Here is a 21,057-nt window from a genome sequence, read left to right as displayed (position 1 = left end):
TGACTAGTAGCTTGTAGTTACTTGAAAAAATTGACCAAAGGAGATATTTATTCATTCCAGAGTGATGATCATTTAAATAGAAGTTATTGGCCAGGTCGTAACATAATTCATGCATATTTGAAAGTTCAGTAACAGTCAACTTGCAATGTTTCTATATGATTGAGAATGTTTACTCATAGTGAAAAAGTTGCTTTGCTAACTATATTAGAATGAAATTTAGAATTTCATCTTACTGTTTTTTTCTTTTTTATGCAAAGGAGTAGAATTTGAGTAATCTTTTTGTTATTTCCAACAAAAGTGCCAGGCAAAGGTCAAGAAAGGTTTATTTTGGAAGAAATGTTTTTTTAAGAATGACAGAGTTCACCTGAATACTTTCAAGTTAGGGTGATAAACTAATGGAAGCTGAATTTTATTGCTCTGTAATCACACCCTATCAGCGTTTTGTGTTTCACATAAATGTTTGTTCTCACTCTTACTATTAATTAATATTATTCTTTAGAAACATTTTTTTTTAACGTTTGTTTATTTTTGAGAGAGAGAGAAAGAGTGTGAGTGGGAGAGGGGCAGAAAGAGAGAGAGACACACACAGAATCCGAAGCAGGCTCCAGGCTCTGAGCTGTCAGCACAGAGCCCAACGTGGGGCTTGGACCCCAAGCCATGAGATCATGACCTGAGCCAAAGTCGGATGTTTAACCAAATAAACCACCAAGGCGCCCCAATATTATTCTTATAATATGTTTACTGGGGTGTAGATGGACACACTGGCTGGCAGTCTTAGAATCTCCTGCTCTTTTTCTTAACATTCTCTCCTTCACATGTTCTTCATTTAACATTCTCAAATAGTTAAGTGTTACTGTGTGTCTCATGGTGTTAGGCTCAGGTGATAAGGAAAAAAGATGAATTAGGTGTTTTTCTTGCTTTTGAGGACCATACAGTTGTCTTGGGGAGTAGACCCGCCAACATCAGAGCAATAAACTGTTCTAGGTTCTGTGGGAGAAGTGTTTTGGGGGCATCTTGGGATGTAAAATGGAAGTGGGTCAATTCTGTCTCCTTGTTGGGAACAAAGTGCCTCATGGAGCTTTGCCTACAAACAAAGTAAAAATATAAGTGACATGAGTAGTGAGTGTTCTCTTAGTAGGTTATGAATTACATTTGAAACTTAGGAAGTAAGAATTCTGTTTGACTCTATGCCTAAATTACTTGTATGCTTATGAGACAAGTCACTGCAATTTCATTTTAAGTTCAATTCAGATGAGTATGTCTGAGCATCTTCATTGGGAATATGTGAGAAATATGTCTTAGTCCTTGCTACACAAAGAAGACACTGGCATGCTACAGAGATGGAATAAGATCTGGCACCGAAGTGCGTGCTTGTCAGTCATACCATAAATATTTAGGTTAGGAAGAAATTGGTGTGGATTGAATATCAGGATTGGCTTTTTAGAAGAGATGGGGCTTGGTTTTCTTACCCACTAAATGCAACAAATAAAGCTAACCTGTTCTGGGAGTTGCTGTTAGAGATATAACTTGGAGAGGTGGTTGAGGGGTTTGGTTTTATTCACCAGCGCAGAAACAATGTCCAGAAGCCACCCACAGACAACCTGACGCATCCAGGAGGCCCATAGTGTTCTGTAAGAGGTTGCAGTTTTATTTGCTGCATTGGAAGATTCAGTTTTATAGTAGTCAGTAGGCTGTACATCTGAAGTCCTGGCAAAAAGGTTTCATATTTCAGAGGGCATATGTAGCATGATTTCAGATAAGAGTTTTCTAGTAAGTTGGGTTCATTTTCAGTATGTATCTTTAGACTTGTGCTTTTCCTTCACAGTATACATAGACATTCATTTATGTGCGTGTTTTTTTTTTTTAAGAGTGGACACTTTTTTGTGGGCCAGCTTATTTTTTTTCTAAGTTTATTTATTTTGAGGGAAAGAGAGAGAGCAGGACAGAGAGAGAGAGAGAGAGAGAATATCCCAAAAAGGCTCCGTGCCATCAGCACAGAACCCGATGCAGGGCTTGAACTCACTAAGTGTGAGATCATGACCTGAGATGAAATCAAAAGTCAGACGCTTAACCAGCTGAGCCACCCAGGTGCCTTGGAACAGTTTATCTTTAAATAAAGCTGTTCCCATATTAACAATTTGAGGCTACTTCTGGCCTTTAGGAAGATTTTGCCTATAATGTATGATGCCTTGTACCTGACAGGATGCTTCCATGTAAATAATTTTCCTCAATCCTCATTATATACTTGTGAGGTAGGTTGTTACTTGATTTATAGAGGTTAAGAACATAATTAAGGTTCCCCAGTGGCAGAGTTCAGAACTAGAATCTGTCTGACTCCAGAAAGATCTCTTACTGTTTGTCTGGCTACATCTCTCAGAGCCATTTCTGCCTCTCTGACTTATAGGTTTACCCCTGTTTGGGACTTCCATGCAGGGCTTTCTCACAGAACAAGCTATTGAATGTGAGAAATGCCTTCAGAGTAATATTGGAAGTGAAGTTTCTGAAGCTTGGCCTTATCATTACTTAATCTTTTACAAGTAATCATATTTCTTTCATTCAACAAATATTTACTGAGTGTTGACTCAGGTGCTGTTCTAAATTAAAAAAAAGAAAAAAAAAAAAGGACCTGTCCCTGCTTAAAGGAGCTTGCAATGCAATGGGTGAGATCAACTAAACATAAATTGTATAATAAGAACTACAAGGAGAAATAGAACAAGGAGGAGAGTGATTGGGGAAGTGCTGCTTGGGATAAGGTGGTTAGAGAAAGCATCTTTCTCAGTTTCATTGGAGCAGGGATTGAACTGAATGGACTGAGGCCAGTTTGCGTGGCACTTTCGAAGGAGTCCTCTAGTTGGAGGTAAGAGCAGGTTCTACGTGCTGAGGTGGAAGTAGGAGGGCCTATAGCTTCTTTACAAGAAGCATTTTCTGAGTAAATAACTACCAGGATAATCAAGGTGGGTCTTGAAAGATGTGGAGGAAGAGAAACAGAAGGTACATTCCGGGTGGAACAAACATCATGAGCACAGGCATAGCTGCAGGGACCAGCCTCTTCAGTATGCTCAGGCTTTGGCAGTCAAAGACATTGGAGGCCTTCGAAGAGACCTTAGAGAGCATCCAGTTCAAGCCTCTTCTTTCACTGTTGAGGAAGCTGGGGCCCAAAGAGGGCCTAGGACTAGAATCCTGATTTCCTGACTATTACTAGTACTCTCGCTTTTCCCCACCACGTCACACCCTTCCAAGTTGGGACAAGTGCTACATACAAGAATTTGAAATTTACTCTGCAGATATGACAAGTCCCTAAAAGTTTATGACATAAGGGATAGAATGGAGAGAATTTAGGGCAGAATGCAGAAGCAACATCCAGTTCTGTCCTTGACCACTGTCTGATTTTGGACAGGGCCCTTCTGCTCCCCTACCCTGCTTTGTGAAGTGTAAACTGAGTAGGTTGTATCAACTGAGTTGGTTAGTTCTCTAGGTAGGGCCCTTTCCTGGGCTGAGACAGAATTTCTGAGGAGCAGAAGGTGAGACTAGGCTGCTGTTCTGATGGTTGGCATGAGCCCAGCTGCTCCCTGACTCCTGAATACCAATGCTTATAAACTTGCTCTCATCCGTTGGACTCCTGGCTTTCTTGACCCAGAGCCATTTTGCATGGAAGCTTTGTATGTATTCTATGAAAAGACCAACAAGATAAATTGTTAAAACACAGTATAAAACTGAATATGGTATGCTACATTTTGAATAAGAAAAAGGGAAAATAGTATATATACGTTGTATTCACTTATTTAAGTAATGAAACTCTGGAAGAATGTACATAAGACTAATAAAGTAACCACCAATTTGTGTGTGAGTGTGTGTGTGAGAACAGAATAAGTATAGAACAGGAATGGGAGGGAGACTTCTCACTATTTATCTTTTTATATTTTTTTGATTGTAGAGCCATGTGAATGTATCTTAAATTACATTTTATAAAAGGAACAGTAAGAAAAGGATAAAGTTTTTCTATAAATAATGACTATCCTATGATGAATCCTAAAGTTTAAAATAACTGGGGGTGGTGGGACAAATTAATTTGTTCTCATTATTCAGGGTTGCAGACTGTTGACCCAGCATGCAAATTAAAGCAAGATCAGATCCAAATTATTTTTTTTTTTTCAAAATCTCACTGTTAACTTTAGAAGGCAAAGGAAAGAAAAGTTCCCTGTGTTAGGACAGGAATCCAGTAAGAGGGCTCTGAAAGGTCAGCTCCCCAGGGAGGCAGGAGTTCTACAGAGCAGTTGATAGGGCTGACACAGTCGTTAAGCAAGAATTGAAGGCCAAGGAAGAAAAAACCTAAATTACCATAAAAATTGAAAGGCGGGATCCAATTGAACAACGTAACCTAGTGAGCACATAATGCAAATCCTTGGAAGCTTTCTGAGAAACCAAACGTGTGTGTGAATGTGTTTGTGTGTGTGTGTGTAATTTTTTAAAAAAGTTTATTCAGGTTCTCAAAGTCCTGGCTGTACCAGAAACCAAGGAACCAATATAGTCAACATTTGGTTTTTTAAAACATGGCTTCTAATTTTAAAACATTCTCTTTCTTAAGAAACGATGTTTACAAAAGCCAGCTCACTGTTAATAAAAGATATCTAGTTAACATAGATAAAGGTAGATAAAGTATCAGTTGACTAATTGCTTTCCAAAATGTCAGTTAGGATAGACTGTGTTTAAACTTGTTAGTTGTTGCCTCCAGAAGGGAATGTCTGCAGCACAAAGCCAGTGATTCACAGTCACAGGAGCTGGAGCCTGGCTTTCTGACAGCACACCCTGCTAGGTGTTCTCATGTAGGGAAGGAGGAACAGACCCCTTGCTGTAGATCTCACAAGGCTGGTACTGTAGGCACTGGTACATTGTATAATGTCTTCATTATACCACTGGTTAAAATTACATGGCTCAGATGAGTTTTACAGGAAAAGTGGAGGTGTCTCTTTTTGCTGACTAAATAATGAAGAATTTTAGGCTGTTGGTTTAGTCCAGAGTTATTAATCTTTTCTGGGTCACTCTAGACCATACAGGCTGATTTCTCAAACCCTGAATTATTCTTTCCACATACACATGTCCTTTCTGCTTTCTGGGCATTGGCATCCTCATACCAAACAAGTGGGTTGATCAGTTATTCTTCAGTTATGAATGACTAGATCTTTCTCTTTGCCATATATGTTGTTTGACTAACAAAGTAATGTCATTAACCATTGTTACCTTCGAGGATATGCCTTTTTTCAAATAAGAGTAAATGACCCTGTTAATAAGCTGGAATGTGTGGTTTTGCAGTTATATGTAGATTTTATGTAGGTGGTAGAGCCTTGTGAGCAAAGGTAGTGAAGATATCTGGGTCCCAATTCCTTGTCTGAGCCAGGAGGAGGTGGAACAGAAGTGGTGGCAAGTAGTTACAGTAGTGCGGAGGATAGGGTGGGTAACCCAGGACCACTGGCTCCATGAACTTGTCTGGCTTTCCCAAGGTAGGGAGGGAACCTTGGAGATCATTTGCACTACTGATGTTATCTTCCGCCTTAGTCATTTCCCTAACAGTTTACTTTCTAGGATCACATGTTTCAGTTGTTTTCTCAGTAGATTTTTGGGGAAAGAAGTTTCAAAATACAATGGTGTCATTCATCAACTTTTCCTTATTTACCATGAAGCCTAAAACTGAGCGATTTGTTTATTTTTAGACCTTATAGTAAACGAGTATCAAAGCTTATAAGGTTTCAAAACATGTAAGAAAATATGTCATTCGTGCTTTGGATTTTATTTCAAATAAAGTTGGTGATTCTGCTTAGCAAATTTTCCTTGGAGTGAGAATGGTTATATCTAAGACTCAGGTGAACACTGAAATTATTACATGCTTCTTATTAGGTTAGGGGTGATGAATTGGTGCTTATGTTATCCTGTGTTCATTGTAGACATTGTCAAGTAGTCTTGACGATGCTTCCTTGCTAAAGCCCAGGAATAGCTCTGACTGTTCACCAAGGTAGTGGTTCAGACAGCCAGAATCAGTTGATTAGAGCTGGGAAAGAAGACAAAAAAAATCTGATTGTATCCCTAGACTTGGTTTTACTGATTATGTGATGTTAGTGCCTAATCTTACTCCTATACTCCCTTTCTTAATTTCCTTAACCTAAACAACTAGAGAACACATTTTTTTTATTAAACTTTTTTTTCAAATATTTTTATTTAACCGAAAGTCTCATCCAAACCAAATGCCTAATTTTCAGAAATGGTAGGTCCGTATAACCCATTTGCCCATTGATTTATGCCACGTACTTTTTATGCCTGTGGTGTGTATTGGCTTGTGGTATTACATTGTACCACCAGCACCTGTAGAACCAGAGACTTCATTCAAAACAGAAGGAAAGCTAAGCATCTTTGTATGTGCAGTCTGTAATCACAGCCATTTGAAGATTGCAGGACTTGTGGAAGGGAGCCCATCGAGCTCTGTGTCACACAGTGACCAAGCAGGTCATTTTGTTCACAGTGGCTCTTTATTAGCTATCTTTGGAGGCAGACATTTTATTTGGTTTTAAATGTCCCTCCCCCCATCCTTGATTAACAAAATATATGTTCACTGTGCCTTCTGTATTTCCTGTCTTAGGGAGAAGAAAAATATGCATGCAAATCTATCACTGAGAGATAACAGTGGTGATGGAAGTATGTGAATTTTGTATAAAGTGTCTGCATTTCATTCTCTGAATTGATTTCTCACAAGAGGCAGATGGAGCAGACTGTTGTCTATATTTGTAATATAGGTAGAGGCTTAGAGAGGTTAAATGACTTTATGATGGACTCACAGAAAATTAATGGCAGATTTAGAATTTAAATGCCCACTTTTTGGCTCAGTGATCAATAACGATAACTATGTGAAGCTATCTAGAAGAAAAAACTCAGAACATGTTACCTTGCCTTTGGTTTTTCTTGGTACTTAACTAACAGAACAGGCACTTAGTAGCTGGATGGTTTGGGGAAAGTTACTTAACATTTCTGGACCCGAAAGTATAATACGCTCTTAATAAGCAGTAGCTTCAATTGTTTTTTAATGCTATCTTTATGATAGGGAGTAGACTCCATTCTACTATGGTAGTGTTTGAGTCATATTTATCCTACAGCTATACTTTCAAATGGCTGCTGCTTGTTCTGTTGTAGCCAAAGATCCATTCCTGTGGCAAAGCAGAGGAATGCAATAGGCTGCTTCTGCTGTAGAGTGGCTTTCTCCAGAGACAGGCCTAGTATTTAGGGAGGGAAAACAATCCTGTGAGAATTGTTTTTCAATTTTTGAATTCTATGTAAATTGAATCATGTTCATGGGATTTATTTTAATATTCTATAGATACAGTTATTAAGTTCCCAGAGGGGACTGTACAGTATGTATTTGGGGCATTTTTCCATATAAAATGTAATGCTCAGTGTAGAAAAATTTGGGCTTGAGTGTATAGACTCGAGCCTACCATGTATTAGCTATGTTACCTAAAGTAAGTTACTCCTCGTCTTCTGGGGATAAGAAGGCTTGGCCTTTCTACCTCACAGGGTTACTTGGGGATCAAATGACATGAGGTATGCAGAGGCATTTTGTAAACTATAAAGCACTCCACAAATATAAGGTAGTACTTGTTTATTGTCACAATTTGTTCCTTCATTTATTAGCAAACCTGAACTAAATTGTCTTCAGCACAGTACCCGCAGGCCAACTGTGGGACCTGGCACATGACAGGGACTTAGTAGATTTAAAAATACAAAATGAAACCAGAAGAAATGTTTAGAGCTAAAGGAGGGAAGGAGCTCAGGTATATAGAGAGTTTTATTTGAAGCCTTTGCCAAATAACTGATTTCTTTCCACTCCTAGGTCACTGACAAAAAAAATTAAGGTGCACCTGGGTGGCTCAGTCGGTTAAGCATCCGACTTAGGCTCAGGCCATGATCTCGCAGGCTGTGAGTTCGAGCCCCGCATCGGGCTCAGAGCCTGGAGCCTGCTTTGGATTCATGTATCTCCCGCTCTCTCTGCCCCACCCCTGCTCATGTTCTGTCTCTCTCTCCTTCAAAAATAAGCATTAAATTTTTTTTTAATTAAAAAAAAATAGAAATGATGTTTACATATGAAAACTGACATTTATTGAATGAGATGGACCTCCTTCATATCATTGTATCCATAATTATCTTTAATTCTGATAACAACTCTACAAGATAGCCTTGTAGAGTTATTTCTCTTACTATATGTGCAGAAACTAAGGTTCAGAGAATCCTCATGGTCCATCACACCAGCTTATTCTCTTAGTGACTTTGGAGTAAAAGAGTAGCTTATCTAGGAAAGGAGGATAATTTAGAGTTGAGGAAAGTTCTTAGGCCTGAGATTTCTTTCTTCTTTTCTTTTCCTTTCTTTTCTTTTCTTTTTTTTTTTTCTTTTCTTTTCAGAGAGAGAGAGGATACGTACGAGTGGGCAAGAGGGGCAAAGGGAGAGAGAGAGAAAATGAGAGAGAGAGAACTTCTGTGCTGACTGTGGAGCCTGATGCAGGGCTCAGTTCCTCAACCCTGGGATCTTGACCTGAGCTGAAATCAAGAGTTGGACGCTCAACTGACTGAGCCAACCAGGTGCCCCAGACCTGATATTTCTTTTATGTGTTTCAGTTTGAAGTAAAGTCTCTCCTTATGAAGCTGATCTAACACTCATGTTAGAGTTGGAAGAAACCTTAATATGCACCCAGTTTAACTTCCCTCGCAGAAGCTAATGCTGGCATAATGAAACAGTGGTGAGGTGGTGCAAGATACTGGGCTTCGGAATCCTGGTGTGCTGCCTTTTTTAGGTACAATGGCTTCTGTACCAATAACCCTCCCAAAGATACTTCTTCCGTGCCCACCTGCTGGTTTTCTGGGTTATGCCTTTCTCTTCAAAAAAAGAGAAACTAAACTCGGTGCAAAAACTAACGAGTTATAGGCCAGTAAAATGACTTTTTCCATTTTAAGAAAATTTAAAATTATATAGATTTAATCTGAAACTTTAAATCTAGTAGCGTGTACAAGTAGTATGTGGGTGTATTAAATGTTTTTCTTTTCCCATGATTTTTTTTTTTTTTTTGAGAGAGAGAGAGCATGAGCAGGGGAGGGGCAGAGAAGGGGAGACAGAGAGAGAGAGAGAGAGAAAGAAAGAGAAAGAAAGAAAAGAAAGAGAGAGAAAGAAAATCTCAAGCAGGCTCCATGCTCAGTGCAGAGCCTGATGTGGGGCGATGTCATGACCAGACCATGAGAGCATGACCTAAGCCAAAATCAAGAGTCAGACACTTAACCGACTGAGCTACCCAGGTGCTTAGATGTGTGGGTGTATTAACAAGTAAAGTCTAACTCATCTGCCAGTAGAAAATGATACTAAGCTAGAGATCATGGATGTTTAATCCACCTCAGCTATTTGTACCTAACACTTCTAAATGCTTGGGGCTAGGGAGGAGTGACATATGACATGGTTTCTGCTCTCAAGGAATTTATAGTCTTGCTGGTAGAGGCTGGTCTCCTGAGTCCTCCCAGCCTGTACTTTATTGTGTTTTAATGGTTTTTCATCAGAGAGGAGGGTGTGTTTACAGGTATGAAAGTGCATAGAATGAGACTATGTATGACTTCTTTCATTTATTCTTCATCATTTTACAGTTATGGAACATCTATTTGCTATCACTTTGTTAAGCACTGTGGATACAGAGATAAACCATGAAGGCATTCAAAGTGTCTGGATAGATGGTCATGAATATACAAATAGTCACATACATACATGTACTTAGTCACACACATGCAGTGTCAGTGATAAAAGTAGCACTTAGTGTTCTTGACAGTTTGACAAGAAGGAGCCTGATATGAATGCAGGTTTTTGTGCAAAGCTTCCCAGTGGAGGCGTCATATGAGATAGGTTTATAATTCGAGTCAGTAATTGAATTTGGTCTTTTGCTTCTAGCCAGGATGGCATAACAGGGACAGGATTCACCTTTCTGCCTGAGCCTACTAGAATACCAAACATATATGAAAAATGTTTTTCAGACATTGGACAACAGGTGGTAAAGGATTGTGGAGAGAAAAAGGATGAGAAAAGAAGTACATAAAAAAAGACCCAAATGAAATTTTAAGGAAAAATATAATAACCTGAATTGAAAAATAAAGTAGAAGGTATTAAACAGCAGATTAGGCAGTACAGAAGAAAAGATCAGTGAATTAAAGAAATAGCAATAGAAACTATCCAAGATGAAACACATGGAGAAAAAAAGGACTGGAAAACAAATGAACAGATTACTAGTGACGTGCAGGGTAATATCAAGAGATCTATAATATGTGTAACTGTAGTCCTGAAGAAGAGGGTGGGTAGAAAAACTTTTTGAAGAATTAATGGCAGATGTCTTTCCCAATTTGATGAAAACTAAATCTACACATACAAGAAGCTCAACACAAACTATAGTATAGTAAACACAAAGTATAGTAAATAAAAAGGAAACTATACCATAAAGAGGGACATTTCATAATGCTGAAAGAGTTAATATATCAAGTAGACATAACTGTCCTGCATATGAATGTGCTTAATGAGAAAGCCTCAAAATATCTGAAGCAAAAACTGATAAAACAGAAAGGATAAGTACATTATTGACAATTATAGTTGGAGATTTTAACACTCCTCTTTCAGTAATTGATAAAACAACTAAACTGAAAGCCATTAAGGCTATAGAACACTTGAACAACACCATCAACTAATTTGACCTGATTGACATTTACAGAACATTCAACTCAAAAACAACAGAATATACATTCTTTTCAAGTGCACATGGAACATATACCAAGCTAAACTATATTCTGAGCCATAAAATGATTATTAATAGCTTTAAATAATTGAAATCATAGAAAGTCTGTTCCCTGGTCAGAACAGAATTAAACTAGAAATTAATAACATAAAGATATATGGAAAAATCTTCAAATGTTTGGAAATAAACACTTCTAAATAACACATGGATCAAAGAAAAAAATCATGAAGAAAATAAAACATTTCAAACTGAATGAAAATTAAAACACAACATAGTAGGGGCACCTGGGTGGCTCAGTTGGTTAAGCATCTGACCTCGACTCAGGTCATGCATGATCTCATGGTTTGTGAGTTCGAGCCCTGAGCTGGGCTCTGTGCTGACAGCTTGGAGCCTGGAACCTGCTTCAGATTCTGTGTCTCCTTCTCTCTCTGGTCTTCCGCCACTCACAGTCTGTCTCTCTCAAAAATGAATAAACATTAAAAATTTTTAAGACATAACATAGGAAAACTTATGGGATGCTGCTAAAGTGGTGCTTAGAGGTGAATCCATAGAATTAAATGCATGTATTAGAAAAGAAGAAAGGTCTAAAATCAGTGGCCTAAGCCTTTCCCTTTAGAAACTAGAAAAAAATAAGAGCAAATTAAACCCAAAGTAAATATAAAGAAGGTAAGAGCAGAAATCAGTGAAATAGAAAACAGAAAAGCAATAGAGAAAAATCAGTGAACCTAAAACCTGGAGGCCAATGAAAGTTCAGTAAAATTGCTCAACCATAGCCAGTTGATCAGGGCAAAAAGTGAGAATGCACAAATTATCAATATAGGGAATGAAGGAGTGATATCATTACAGAGCTTGCATATACTAAAGGTATAATGGAATATTAGGAACAACATTATGCCATAAACTCAAAAACTAAGATGAAATGAACAAATTCTTTAAAAAGACAAACTACCAAAGCTCACTCAAGAAGAAGTAGATAACATGAATAGCCCTATTCTACTAAATAATTAAAAAGCTCTACTTAATTAAAATAATTAGAAGCTATTTAGCTCTATTTCTCTTAAAGAAACTGAATTTTGGTTAACCTTCCCAAAAGGAAAACTCTAGGCCTTGAATTAATTAATTAAGGGGGCTTAATTAATTAATGGGGCTATTTAACTCTATTTCTATTAAGAAATTGAATTTTAGTTAAAAACTTTCCCAAAAGGAAAACTCTGGGCCTTGAATCTGGAACAGATTGTCTCTCACAGCCCTCAGAAGGAGCCATCCCTGCTGGCACCTTGATCTTGACTTCCAGCCTCCAGAGTGTGACACAAAAGTTTCTGTTGTTCAAGTCACTCAATTGGTGGAACTTTATTTATAGCAGCCCTAGTATAGACTTAAATGTAGAGTTAAAACTTAAAACTTGAAGAAAATATAGGAGAAAATCTCTGTGAAAATCTCAGCTTCATAGGAAAGTCATAAAAAGCAAGAATTGTAAAAGATAAAATAAGTTAGACTACATCAAAATTAAATTTTTTTGTTTTTTAAGGCATCATTAAAGAAATAAAAAGGGAAGCCACAGACTGGGAGGATATATTTGCACAACCATGTATATAATATATAATAATCATATATAATATGTAATTTTTTAGAAAATACACAGTCATATATATGATAATCATATATATGTGTGATTTTTATATATATATCAAAAATTAAGAACTTGTATTCAGAATATATGAAAAATAACAACTCAGTAATAAGACAAATAGATAAATTTGGGAGATTTGGACAGACATTTCACCAGAGAAGCAATACTGATGGCAAATAAACACATTAAAATATGCTCAGTCAGGGCACCTGACTGGCTCAGTCAGTAGAGCATGTGACTCTTGATCTTGGGGTTATGAGTGTGAGCCCACCATTGGGTACAGAGATTACTTTAAAATCTTTTTTAAAAAACTTAAAAAAAAAATATGCTCAACCTCATTAATCATTAGAGAGAAAAAATATGCTCCACTTCGTTAATCATTAGAAAAATGCAAGTTAATATTATAGTGAGATACTATTTACTTATAGTACAGTGGTCTCATACAGTTCCAAGTGCTGATGAGAAGGTAAAGCAATAGGAACTCTCATAGAGTGCTGGTGGGAGTACAAGATAGTATAGTTATTTCATCAGTTTCTTAGAAAGTTAAAGATACATTTACTGAAAGAACCAGCCAACCCATTTTCTAGATATCTACCTGAGAAAAATAAAAATGTCCACAGAGATTTGTATTCAAAGGTCCATTATAGCTTTATTAATAATAAGTCATGAAAACAACCTAAATATTTATTAACTGGTGACTAAACAGATTGTGGTATAGTCATAAGATGGAATACTAATCAGTAATAAAAATAAATGTAACAAAAATGATGCAACAGCATAAGTGATTCTCGAAAGCATTATGCCAAGTGAAAAGCCGGACATAAGAATACATGCTGTGCAATCCCATTTGTAGGAAATTGTTGAAGAACAAAACTCTAGTAACAGACAATAGATCAGACGTCGCCATAAGTTATAATCAGAGGTTGTAAATTTGGGAGGGGATCACCACTTAAAAGTGGTTGATTTTATTTTTTGCATATTATGCCTCAACAAAGAAAGAACCTTGAACAAATTGAATGTCTACTGTTTGCTGTGTTAGGAATTTGCTTAGGTAGATGTGATGTGGGTCCTCCTGCAGGAAGCTATAGACACTGTGTAGAAAGACTTGCAGTTTGGAGAGAAAGAGAGTCCTAGAGGGAAGTACTGCTGGGGCAGAGGAGAGAGTTCTTATCAGGAAGGCTCCATATAGTGGCTGCTTGCATTTTAGTTTGATCTGTCAACAGGAGTCAGGAGAGTGTTGAGAAGGACATTCTAAGCAAAGGCACCTGAGTGTGAAAATGCATGTTACATTTTATAAACAATGAAGAGCCTCGTATTGCTGGAGCCTTGGAGCTATGAGATTTATGTTGAAGTGACAAGAATTGAAGCTGATTGGGTTGGCAGAAAGATGAAAGGTGGAATGTTTATTGTATTTGCTTAACAAACTGATATTGTAAGAGACATTATGTACTTTAGAGGGAAACCTTCCCTCTTGGTTGAGAGATGAGGTGATCACTACACCGTTTCATTTCTCTTCACTCCTTTGCTTTTAGCTTAAAAACAAAACAGCAACAAAACCTTGCTTTTACCATCAGCTGTTTTAAAATGGTAATTCACCCTGCATAGACCTCAGCCAAATTTGTGTAACTAACGCTGTATTTGAGTTTTCACATGTTGTAGGAAAGAAGTATGTTTCAGTGTTTGAGAAAGTCTTTCATACTAGCTATCTGGGAGAGCTGCTCAGATTAGCCAGATCTCAGATACGGCCTCTGCCTTCAAGCAAATGTCCATTTCTTTGAACCAACAGGGAGAAGTACAAGACCTTCCTCACATTATATTTTAGAAAGGAGGAAACCTTCTGAAACTGCTTTTTTGGTTCAGCTCCATATATGTCAAATTCTTAAACATCACTCTCTATCCCTTGAGTGATGAAGGGAAATGTATATGTGTGTGTGGTGGGAGCAACATAGGATTTTTTTCCACGGGATTTTGATTAAAGAATAGGACAGCTGATTTTGAGGGCTTGCTCTACAATCTGATACTTTTCTTGTGTATTACAGGCAATGGATTTTGAAGGTTGGGCCGACACCCTCTTTCTTCTGCAGTTCACTCTCTCTTGTGTGATGGGGTAAGCCTTTGTTCCTTGTTAGCAGATAGTTTTCCTAGAGAAGTTTGTTCTGGGATCCTTTTGCTTCACTCCTCAGTATACTGTTCTGTGTCTTGAATGTATCAGCATAGGATAATTAAACTTCCAGATTCAGGTGGTTTCACAGCCCTTGGGAACGTGCCCTTAGAGGCTACTAAACTGATCCCAGAGTCATACTCAGAAGGATGGAGACAAGAAACGAATACTTACCAAATAACCTAGTATGTGATAAGCACCATTATATTTCAAAAGGCATTGTTTTATTTCTGTATTAACCACAGAACACATGTTTCCGTCCACCTACCTATGAGAAAGTAGGCTCAGAACTCAAGTAAATTGTCTAAATTTGCACAGTTAGCAGGCGGCAGTGGCAGCCTTTGAATTGGGGGCTGTCTGACTCTCTCCACCAGGTTATCTTCCTCTCAGAAGAGTGTATGTGGAAAATAAGAGGGTATCTGCTAATGTGCCTCTTCTCTGCACCTTTGTATTTCCCTAATGAATTTTTTCCTTGGCCAGTCAGTTGAGTTGGTGTTTATGACTAGATCTGGCACAGGCTAGGTACATGATGAGCAAGTGCTTCAAAATAAAATTGACATGGTGCATTGGTACTCCAGCTTGGAAGCCTTGTAAATCTGGCCGTTCCAGCTGCTGGGCCACTTAGTTGTTAAGTGAACCTGTAGCCCCTCTTAAGGTAGTGCTGATTCGGGTTTCTTCCATCTTTAAGAATCTCTGTTGCCTCCTGGTCCAGGGGTCATATTGTCTCATGGGAGGTGCACACCTGACTCGTGGTCTGTGAGCTCAGCTTTCTATCTGGGTTAGGTGACTTAGTGGGAATATAATATAAAAAGAGTATTCAGGATTAGCAACGGTGGTTTCAAGGGTTTGGTGAGGGTAGCTGGGGAAAACACCTGGTCAACAAATGGACATGTGTTTCTTTTTAGTGAAATTTTTAAAATCTAAAGCTGCAGTACATGCAGGGGCGAGGTGGGGAAAGCTCATAGTGACTACAATGTGCTAGCATGGCCAACACTGTTTCTGTTGGCTAGAGATTGCTATAAAGTAAGCAACTGGCTCTTACACCTCTTCCTTCTTCATTCCAGGTTTATCTTGATGTATGCCACAGTACTCTGCACGCAGTATAATTCTGCTCTTACAACTACAATAGTTGGCTGTATTAAGGTGAGTTGAAAAAAATACTGTTAGCTTTTGGGTACCTGTCTTATTTGAAAGTTGTTACTCTAAGTCTCTCTGTGGTCTTAAGCCCCTATAATCCTTTTTTTTCTGACAGAATGTCTTGGTTTGGCAGATTGTGGTGATGGTTTCTAAAATGATCTTTAAGAACTCAAGGGGGTATAATCTCCACTTTCAGGCAACTTGGCTCTGAGGAGTATGGGAAAAGAAGAATGTGTTATCTTAGTGTAGAGGAAGCGGAATTAGGCTTGTTTCAGACAGGGTAGGTAACTAGCTTGGTAGTGATAGGCTTGTCCCTGTAACCCCCATGAAAACTGTTCTGTTCTCTGCCTTACTCAGTTCTGGCTGTTATAGGGAAAGGGTGCCTGCCAGAAATTAATCAAGGTATTTTTCCAGTGCATGAGCCAGACCTTAAATGGCCCACTTTTAAAAGCTGTGTCTGACATTTCCAGTGATGTCATTTCCTCCAGATCCCTTTTATTTGAGGGAGGCTCATTTGTCTTCAGCCAGGAGAGCCAAGTTGACTTGAATATTGAGCTGAAGTTAGTGGCTTGAAGCCTGAGGCCTGTTTCATCTGATTTTGTGCTTCTAGTGCTTTAATCTCCAAGACCACAGCATGCCAGATTTCCAAATGAATTAGCGGGGTAGGCTTGCTTTCTAAAAAAGGTGTAAGACAGAGCTGGGTGGGGGGGGGAATAAGACAGAGAGGTAGGCCCTTGATCATTTGGGGAAAAGAATACTTGCCCTTGGGACTTCCTTTCTGATTCCCCATTTGTCAATAGTGAGGGAAGGGATTGCACAATGAAGTTTTCACTGCTCTGCTATGTTTCCCTTTATATCTCCATGGAGTGGTGTCCCCTTGCCCTCACTTTGGAAACTAGATTTGGGTTAAAATTTCAGAAGGTCTGTGACTTCAAATCATGGAATTGGGAGTGTTAGGTGTAATTAAAATTCTAAATTAAGCTATAACTAGTTAGTTGCGTGAATTCCCATGAAAGCCAGAGACCGTTCATCTGCATTCAAAGGCCTAGGCTGCTAAAATAGTTTTAGCCCCTCAAGTTAGCTCTCAGCTCTGTTTTGGTTTTGTAAAGTAAATGGTTCAAGAGCAAAGTGAATGCAGAATAAGAACAGCAAGAACCTGAGAGGCCAGTTGTTGTTACCAGTTTTTAGCCAAAAAGGACAGTGTAGGAAAGTCAGTGTTTCCTTTTTTTTTTTTTTAAGATTTTCAATGTCTATTTATTTTTGAGAGAGACAGAGACAGAATGTGAGTGGGTTAGGAGCAGAGAGAGAGGGAGACACAGAATCCGAAGCAGGCTCCAGGCTCTGAGCTGTCAGCACAGAGCCCAACGAGGGGCTCAAACTCACAAGCTGTGAGATCATGACCTGAGCCGAAGTTGGACGCTCAACCGACTGAGCCACCCAGGAGCCCCAGTCAGTGTTTCTTTTTAATAACAAACTATTTGCTTAAGATTTCTTAGTGTATTTTCTTTTTATTTATCAGCATGGAGTACAAATATAATCACACTCTTATTAACATACAGTCCAGTACCTTTCTTTTGATATTTCCTCCTCCCCACACAACCCTATTAATTTACTCTGTCCCCAAGGGATCAGTTTTACTTCCAAAGTCTAGAGGGAGGGAAAAACTGGACTGTTGGATTAGTTTACAACCGCTGTTGGTCCTCGCTGCCTGTATCACTGCTGAAGGATGTCTTCCGTCTTCAGACCGGAGTGCGCTGCTTCCCTTGGGGGTTCAGAGCCTCATGGGCCACAGGGGAGTTTCTTTCATCATCCTCCCAGTCACAGCCCTTTTAGCTCAGTCACTGCCCCAAGAGACTGTCAGTATTTCTTGTTTTTCTTAATCATGGTGGGAAGATTATGTAGGTTACTTAGTTAAAAGTGGAAATTCCTGGGCCCACCTCATATATACTAAATCAGAGGCTCTAAAGTAGAACCTGGAAATCATCATTTTTAACAAGGTTTCCAGGTGATTCTCTGGTAGACTAAAGTTTGAAACTTGCCATCTTAGTTTTCAGTTACTAGCATAGATTCTTCTGTGCTTGCTAGTAAGTTCTGCTTTGGGGGCATTGCTGTCTTTTCCTGGTTGATTTCGAGCAGCAAGGTTTGGATTCTAAGTCCTTTCCCTATCTGTAGCTCCCTGGGCAATTTATGCAAATTAACCTGCCTTCTCTCTAGGTCTCTGTTCCAAGTGAGATCCTGTTACACATTTTCTCAAGTTGCCTACTGACCTTATTTACTGTTACATGGTATTTATTTTTATTTTTTCCCCTCAAATAATAAGAAAAGCTGTTCTAAGGTAACTTGCTTAGACCTAGAAAAGGTTGACATAATTTTGAATGTTCTCTCAAAGGGCACTCCCATTATACAATTAATTTTGAGGTTTCTTTTTGGCCTTTTAAAAATGCTGTGGTAGTTCTGCTTCCATAGGCCCAATCTAGGAGAGCCCAGGTTCTAAAAATGTTTATGACATTTATCATTTACGACAGCTATAATAAGTGGAGAGGGAGGCAGTGACTTGTGAATGTGAAAGAGAGAAGGTGAGGAAAGAATTGAATAATAGCTTGAACTTTGGGAAAGTTTATTTCACCTCTGTGGTTTGAAGATAATTGAAAGGAAGCCAGAGAAGCAGATGTTTACACCTAGGAGCTTAGGGAATCAGGAGAGGTAATTTTAGGTATGCTACTTTGAGACGACTTTTCATATGTGGTATTTTTTTGTAAGTTTATTTATTCATTTATTTTGAGAGAGAGAGAGAATATCCCAAGCAGACTGCTTGCTGTCAGTGCAGAGCCCAGTGTGGGGCTTGATCCCATGAACCTCGAGGTTGTGACCTGAGCCAAAACCAAGAATTGGACACTTAACTGACTCAACTGAGACACCCAGGCGCCCATCATGTGTTTTCTTAAGATACCGAAGAAGGTGCCTCTAAAAACAATGTTGATGTTGGTGAACTGCCTACCATCCCCTTTTTCCTTTTTAGAACAAGAGGGAGAGATGCTTACCTGTGAGGTTTTCCTGCTTTACTTTCCCCTCACAAGTCAATGGTTACCGCAATGGGAGGAAGAAGCATTCTTTTCTAAGATTACTAAGTGTTCATTATTGTTTTCTACCCCTAGTGTTTCTCTATTTAGATTTATAATGTCAGCCTATAACATGGGACAGGGAAAGTGGATAATCTTGTGATAATTATCAGTGAAAGCATTTAGCTTTTGGAGATTTAGATTTGGAAGAGGTTAATGTCATTGTTTCCTTATTAGTGGCCTTACTCATACTATGCTCATTTTAGGATTGGTGGGTTTTTCTGTTTATCTGATTTTATATTTTAAGGATAGGCATTTGGGCTATTGTGTGGATGAGTTTACATGAATATTGAAAAGCTCATTTAAACCTGTGTAACAGCATATTGCTGTTTTTCTTTGTAGAATATATTAATAACTTATATTGGAATGGTCTTTGGTGGAGATTATATTTTCACATGGACGAACTTCATTGGCTTAAATATCAGGTAAGTCAAAAATATTTAAATGTAACCACTTTGACAGGAGGGATTTGGACACTCAAATAGTATCACAGTAAGGGGCTATTTAATTGCAAATTGGTTTCTTTATTAAACATTTATGGAGCACCTACAGTGTATTATATATATTTAATGTCTTCACATAATGCTTTTTAAGAAATGGGGATAAAATGGTTCCACATTTTATGCACACACTATTTAAGGAATCTTTTCTGGAAGCTAAACTCCTTCTAGCCTTCAAAGAACAATCCTTTACTTATACTAGATGGTAGTACAGTGTTTTCAAGAAAATTCAGGGCTAAAGAATAGCAGCTCTGTTAGAATTGCTTTATATGTGTCTGACCTTAGACATATCACTGGATTCCTTTAGACTTTATCAGTGGTGAGGGTGACTTGTATGAAAGACCTTTTTCAGTTCCAGAATTGATTCCATGGCTTTAAATACTGTCTATGTGCTTGAAAATTCTCAAATTTGTATTTGGGCCAGACCTCTGTCTTCAACTCCAACTTCTATGTCTAACAGGCCACTTGACATCTCTAGCTAACATGTCCAAACCTGAAGTCCCTATTATTTTCTCCAAAGTGTGCTCCACCCATAGCCTCTGTATATCAGCTGATGCACACTCTGTCCTTCTAGCCTCTCAGTTCCAAAACCCTGGAGTCATTCTTGACCCTTCAATCTTCTACCCAGTATCCAGTGTGTTCACAAATTCTCTTGGCTCTACCTTCAGAATAGATCCAGAAAACAGTCACTTCTCATCTGCATTGCTTCCAGCATCATCTAAGCCACCAATCTAGCATCTCTTGCCTAGTTTACTGCCTAGTCTTCTCCACTTGCACGGTTAACTCCTTTATGCCTGTAAGTTTTTGCTCAGTTGTTACCTTCTCATGGAAGTCTACCCTGACCACCTTGTTTAAAACTACAACCTGCTCTTCCCCTTCTGATGCTGTGTTTTAAACCCTCTTATTCTATTTTTCTATTTATCTTTTCCAGAGCTCTTAATCTCCTTTAATATACTATAAAATTTGCTTATTTATTGCCTATTTTCTGTCTCTCCTGTTAGAATGTAAGTTCCATGGGGGCAGGGATCTCTGCCTATGTAGTTCTCTCATTTCTCAAACTCCTAGAATGAATCCTGCTATTGCTTAATAAGTGTTTGATGAATCCTATGTGGATTGGTGAAAAAGCACTTTGGAAACTATAAAGCTCTCTAATAGAATATGGGAGTGTCATCTCTTTATTTACAGCAAATTATATAACCTGTCTGGGCTCTTATTTCTTCAATATAAACAACTTTTGATAATACCTATTCTACCCTGTTCTACCTTCTTTATGAATCAACATGAAAATTTAATACTAATACTGGTAATAGTTTAGTAACTCATTGTTACCCCTTCCCTGACATTTATTTGCCACTATAGTTATTTATCTTTTAAAGGAAAAGTCATTCATTATTTGTGGGGGTAGGAGTTGGGGGTCGTGGTGGGTGTAATGTGTACTTGAGGATTGTATATTATGGAAGGAAGATGAGTAGTTCAGTCTTAGACCTTATTTGGAGTTATACTTCTGATGCTTCCTATCTGTGTGACTTTGAGTTGTTTATCTTTTCTGAGCTTCAGTTTTCTTAGGTGCTAGGGATGAAAATACCCATATCTCTTGGGGCACCTGGGTGGCTCAGTTGGTTAAACAAACGACTCTTGATCTCAGCTCAGGTCTTGATCTCATGGTGGTGAGTTCAAGCCCCGCACTAGTCTCTGTGCTGGGTGTGGAGCCTCCTTA

At 38.5% G+C, this 21,057-nt stretch overlaps 1 protein-coding gene across 1 annotated transcript in view; it reads left to right on the top strand.

The window, feature by feature from the left end:
- The window catches only part of SLC35D1 (solute carrier family 35 member D1), a 52,755-nt gene that overhangs the window by 12,226 nt on the left and 19,472 nt on the right, over positions 1-21,057 (top strand). The window contains exons 9-11 of the mRNA XM_027058910.2: positions 14,463-14,530; positions 15,649-15,727; positions 19,183-19,265. Coding sequence (XP_026914711.1) covers positions 14,463-14,530; positions 15,649-15,727; positions 19,183-19,265 — 230 coding nt within the window. The remainder of the gene's footprint in view (positions 1-14,462; positions 14,531-15,648; positions 15,728-19,182; positions 19,266-21,057) is intronic.

The sequence above is a fragment of the Acinonyx jubatus genome, chromosome C1, assembly GCF_027475565.1.
Source record: "Acinonyx jubatus isolate Ajub_Pintada_27869175 chromosome C1, VMU_Ajub_asm_v1.0, whole genome shotgun sequence".
NCBI classification, from domain to species: Eukaryota; Metazoa; Chordata; class Mammalia; order Carnivora; family Felidae; genus Acinonyx; species Acinonyx jubatus.
This window is presented reverse-complemented; position numbering and strand designations above follow the sequence as displayed.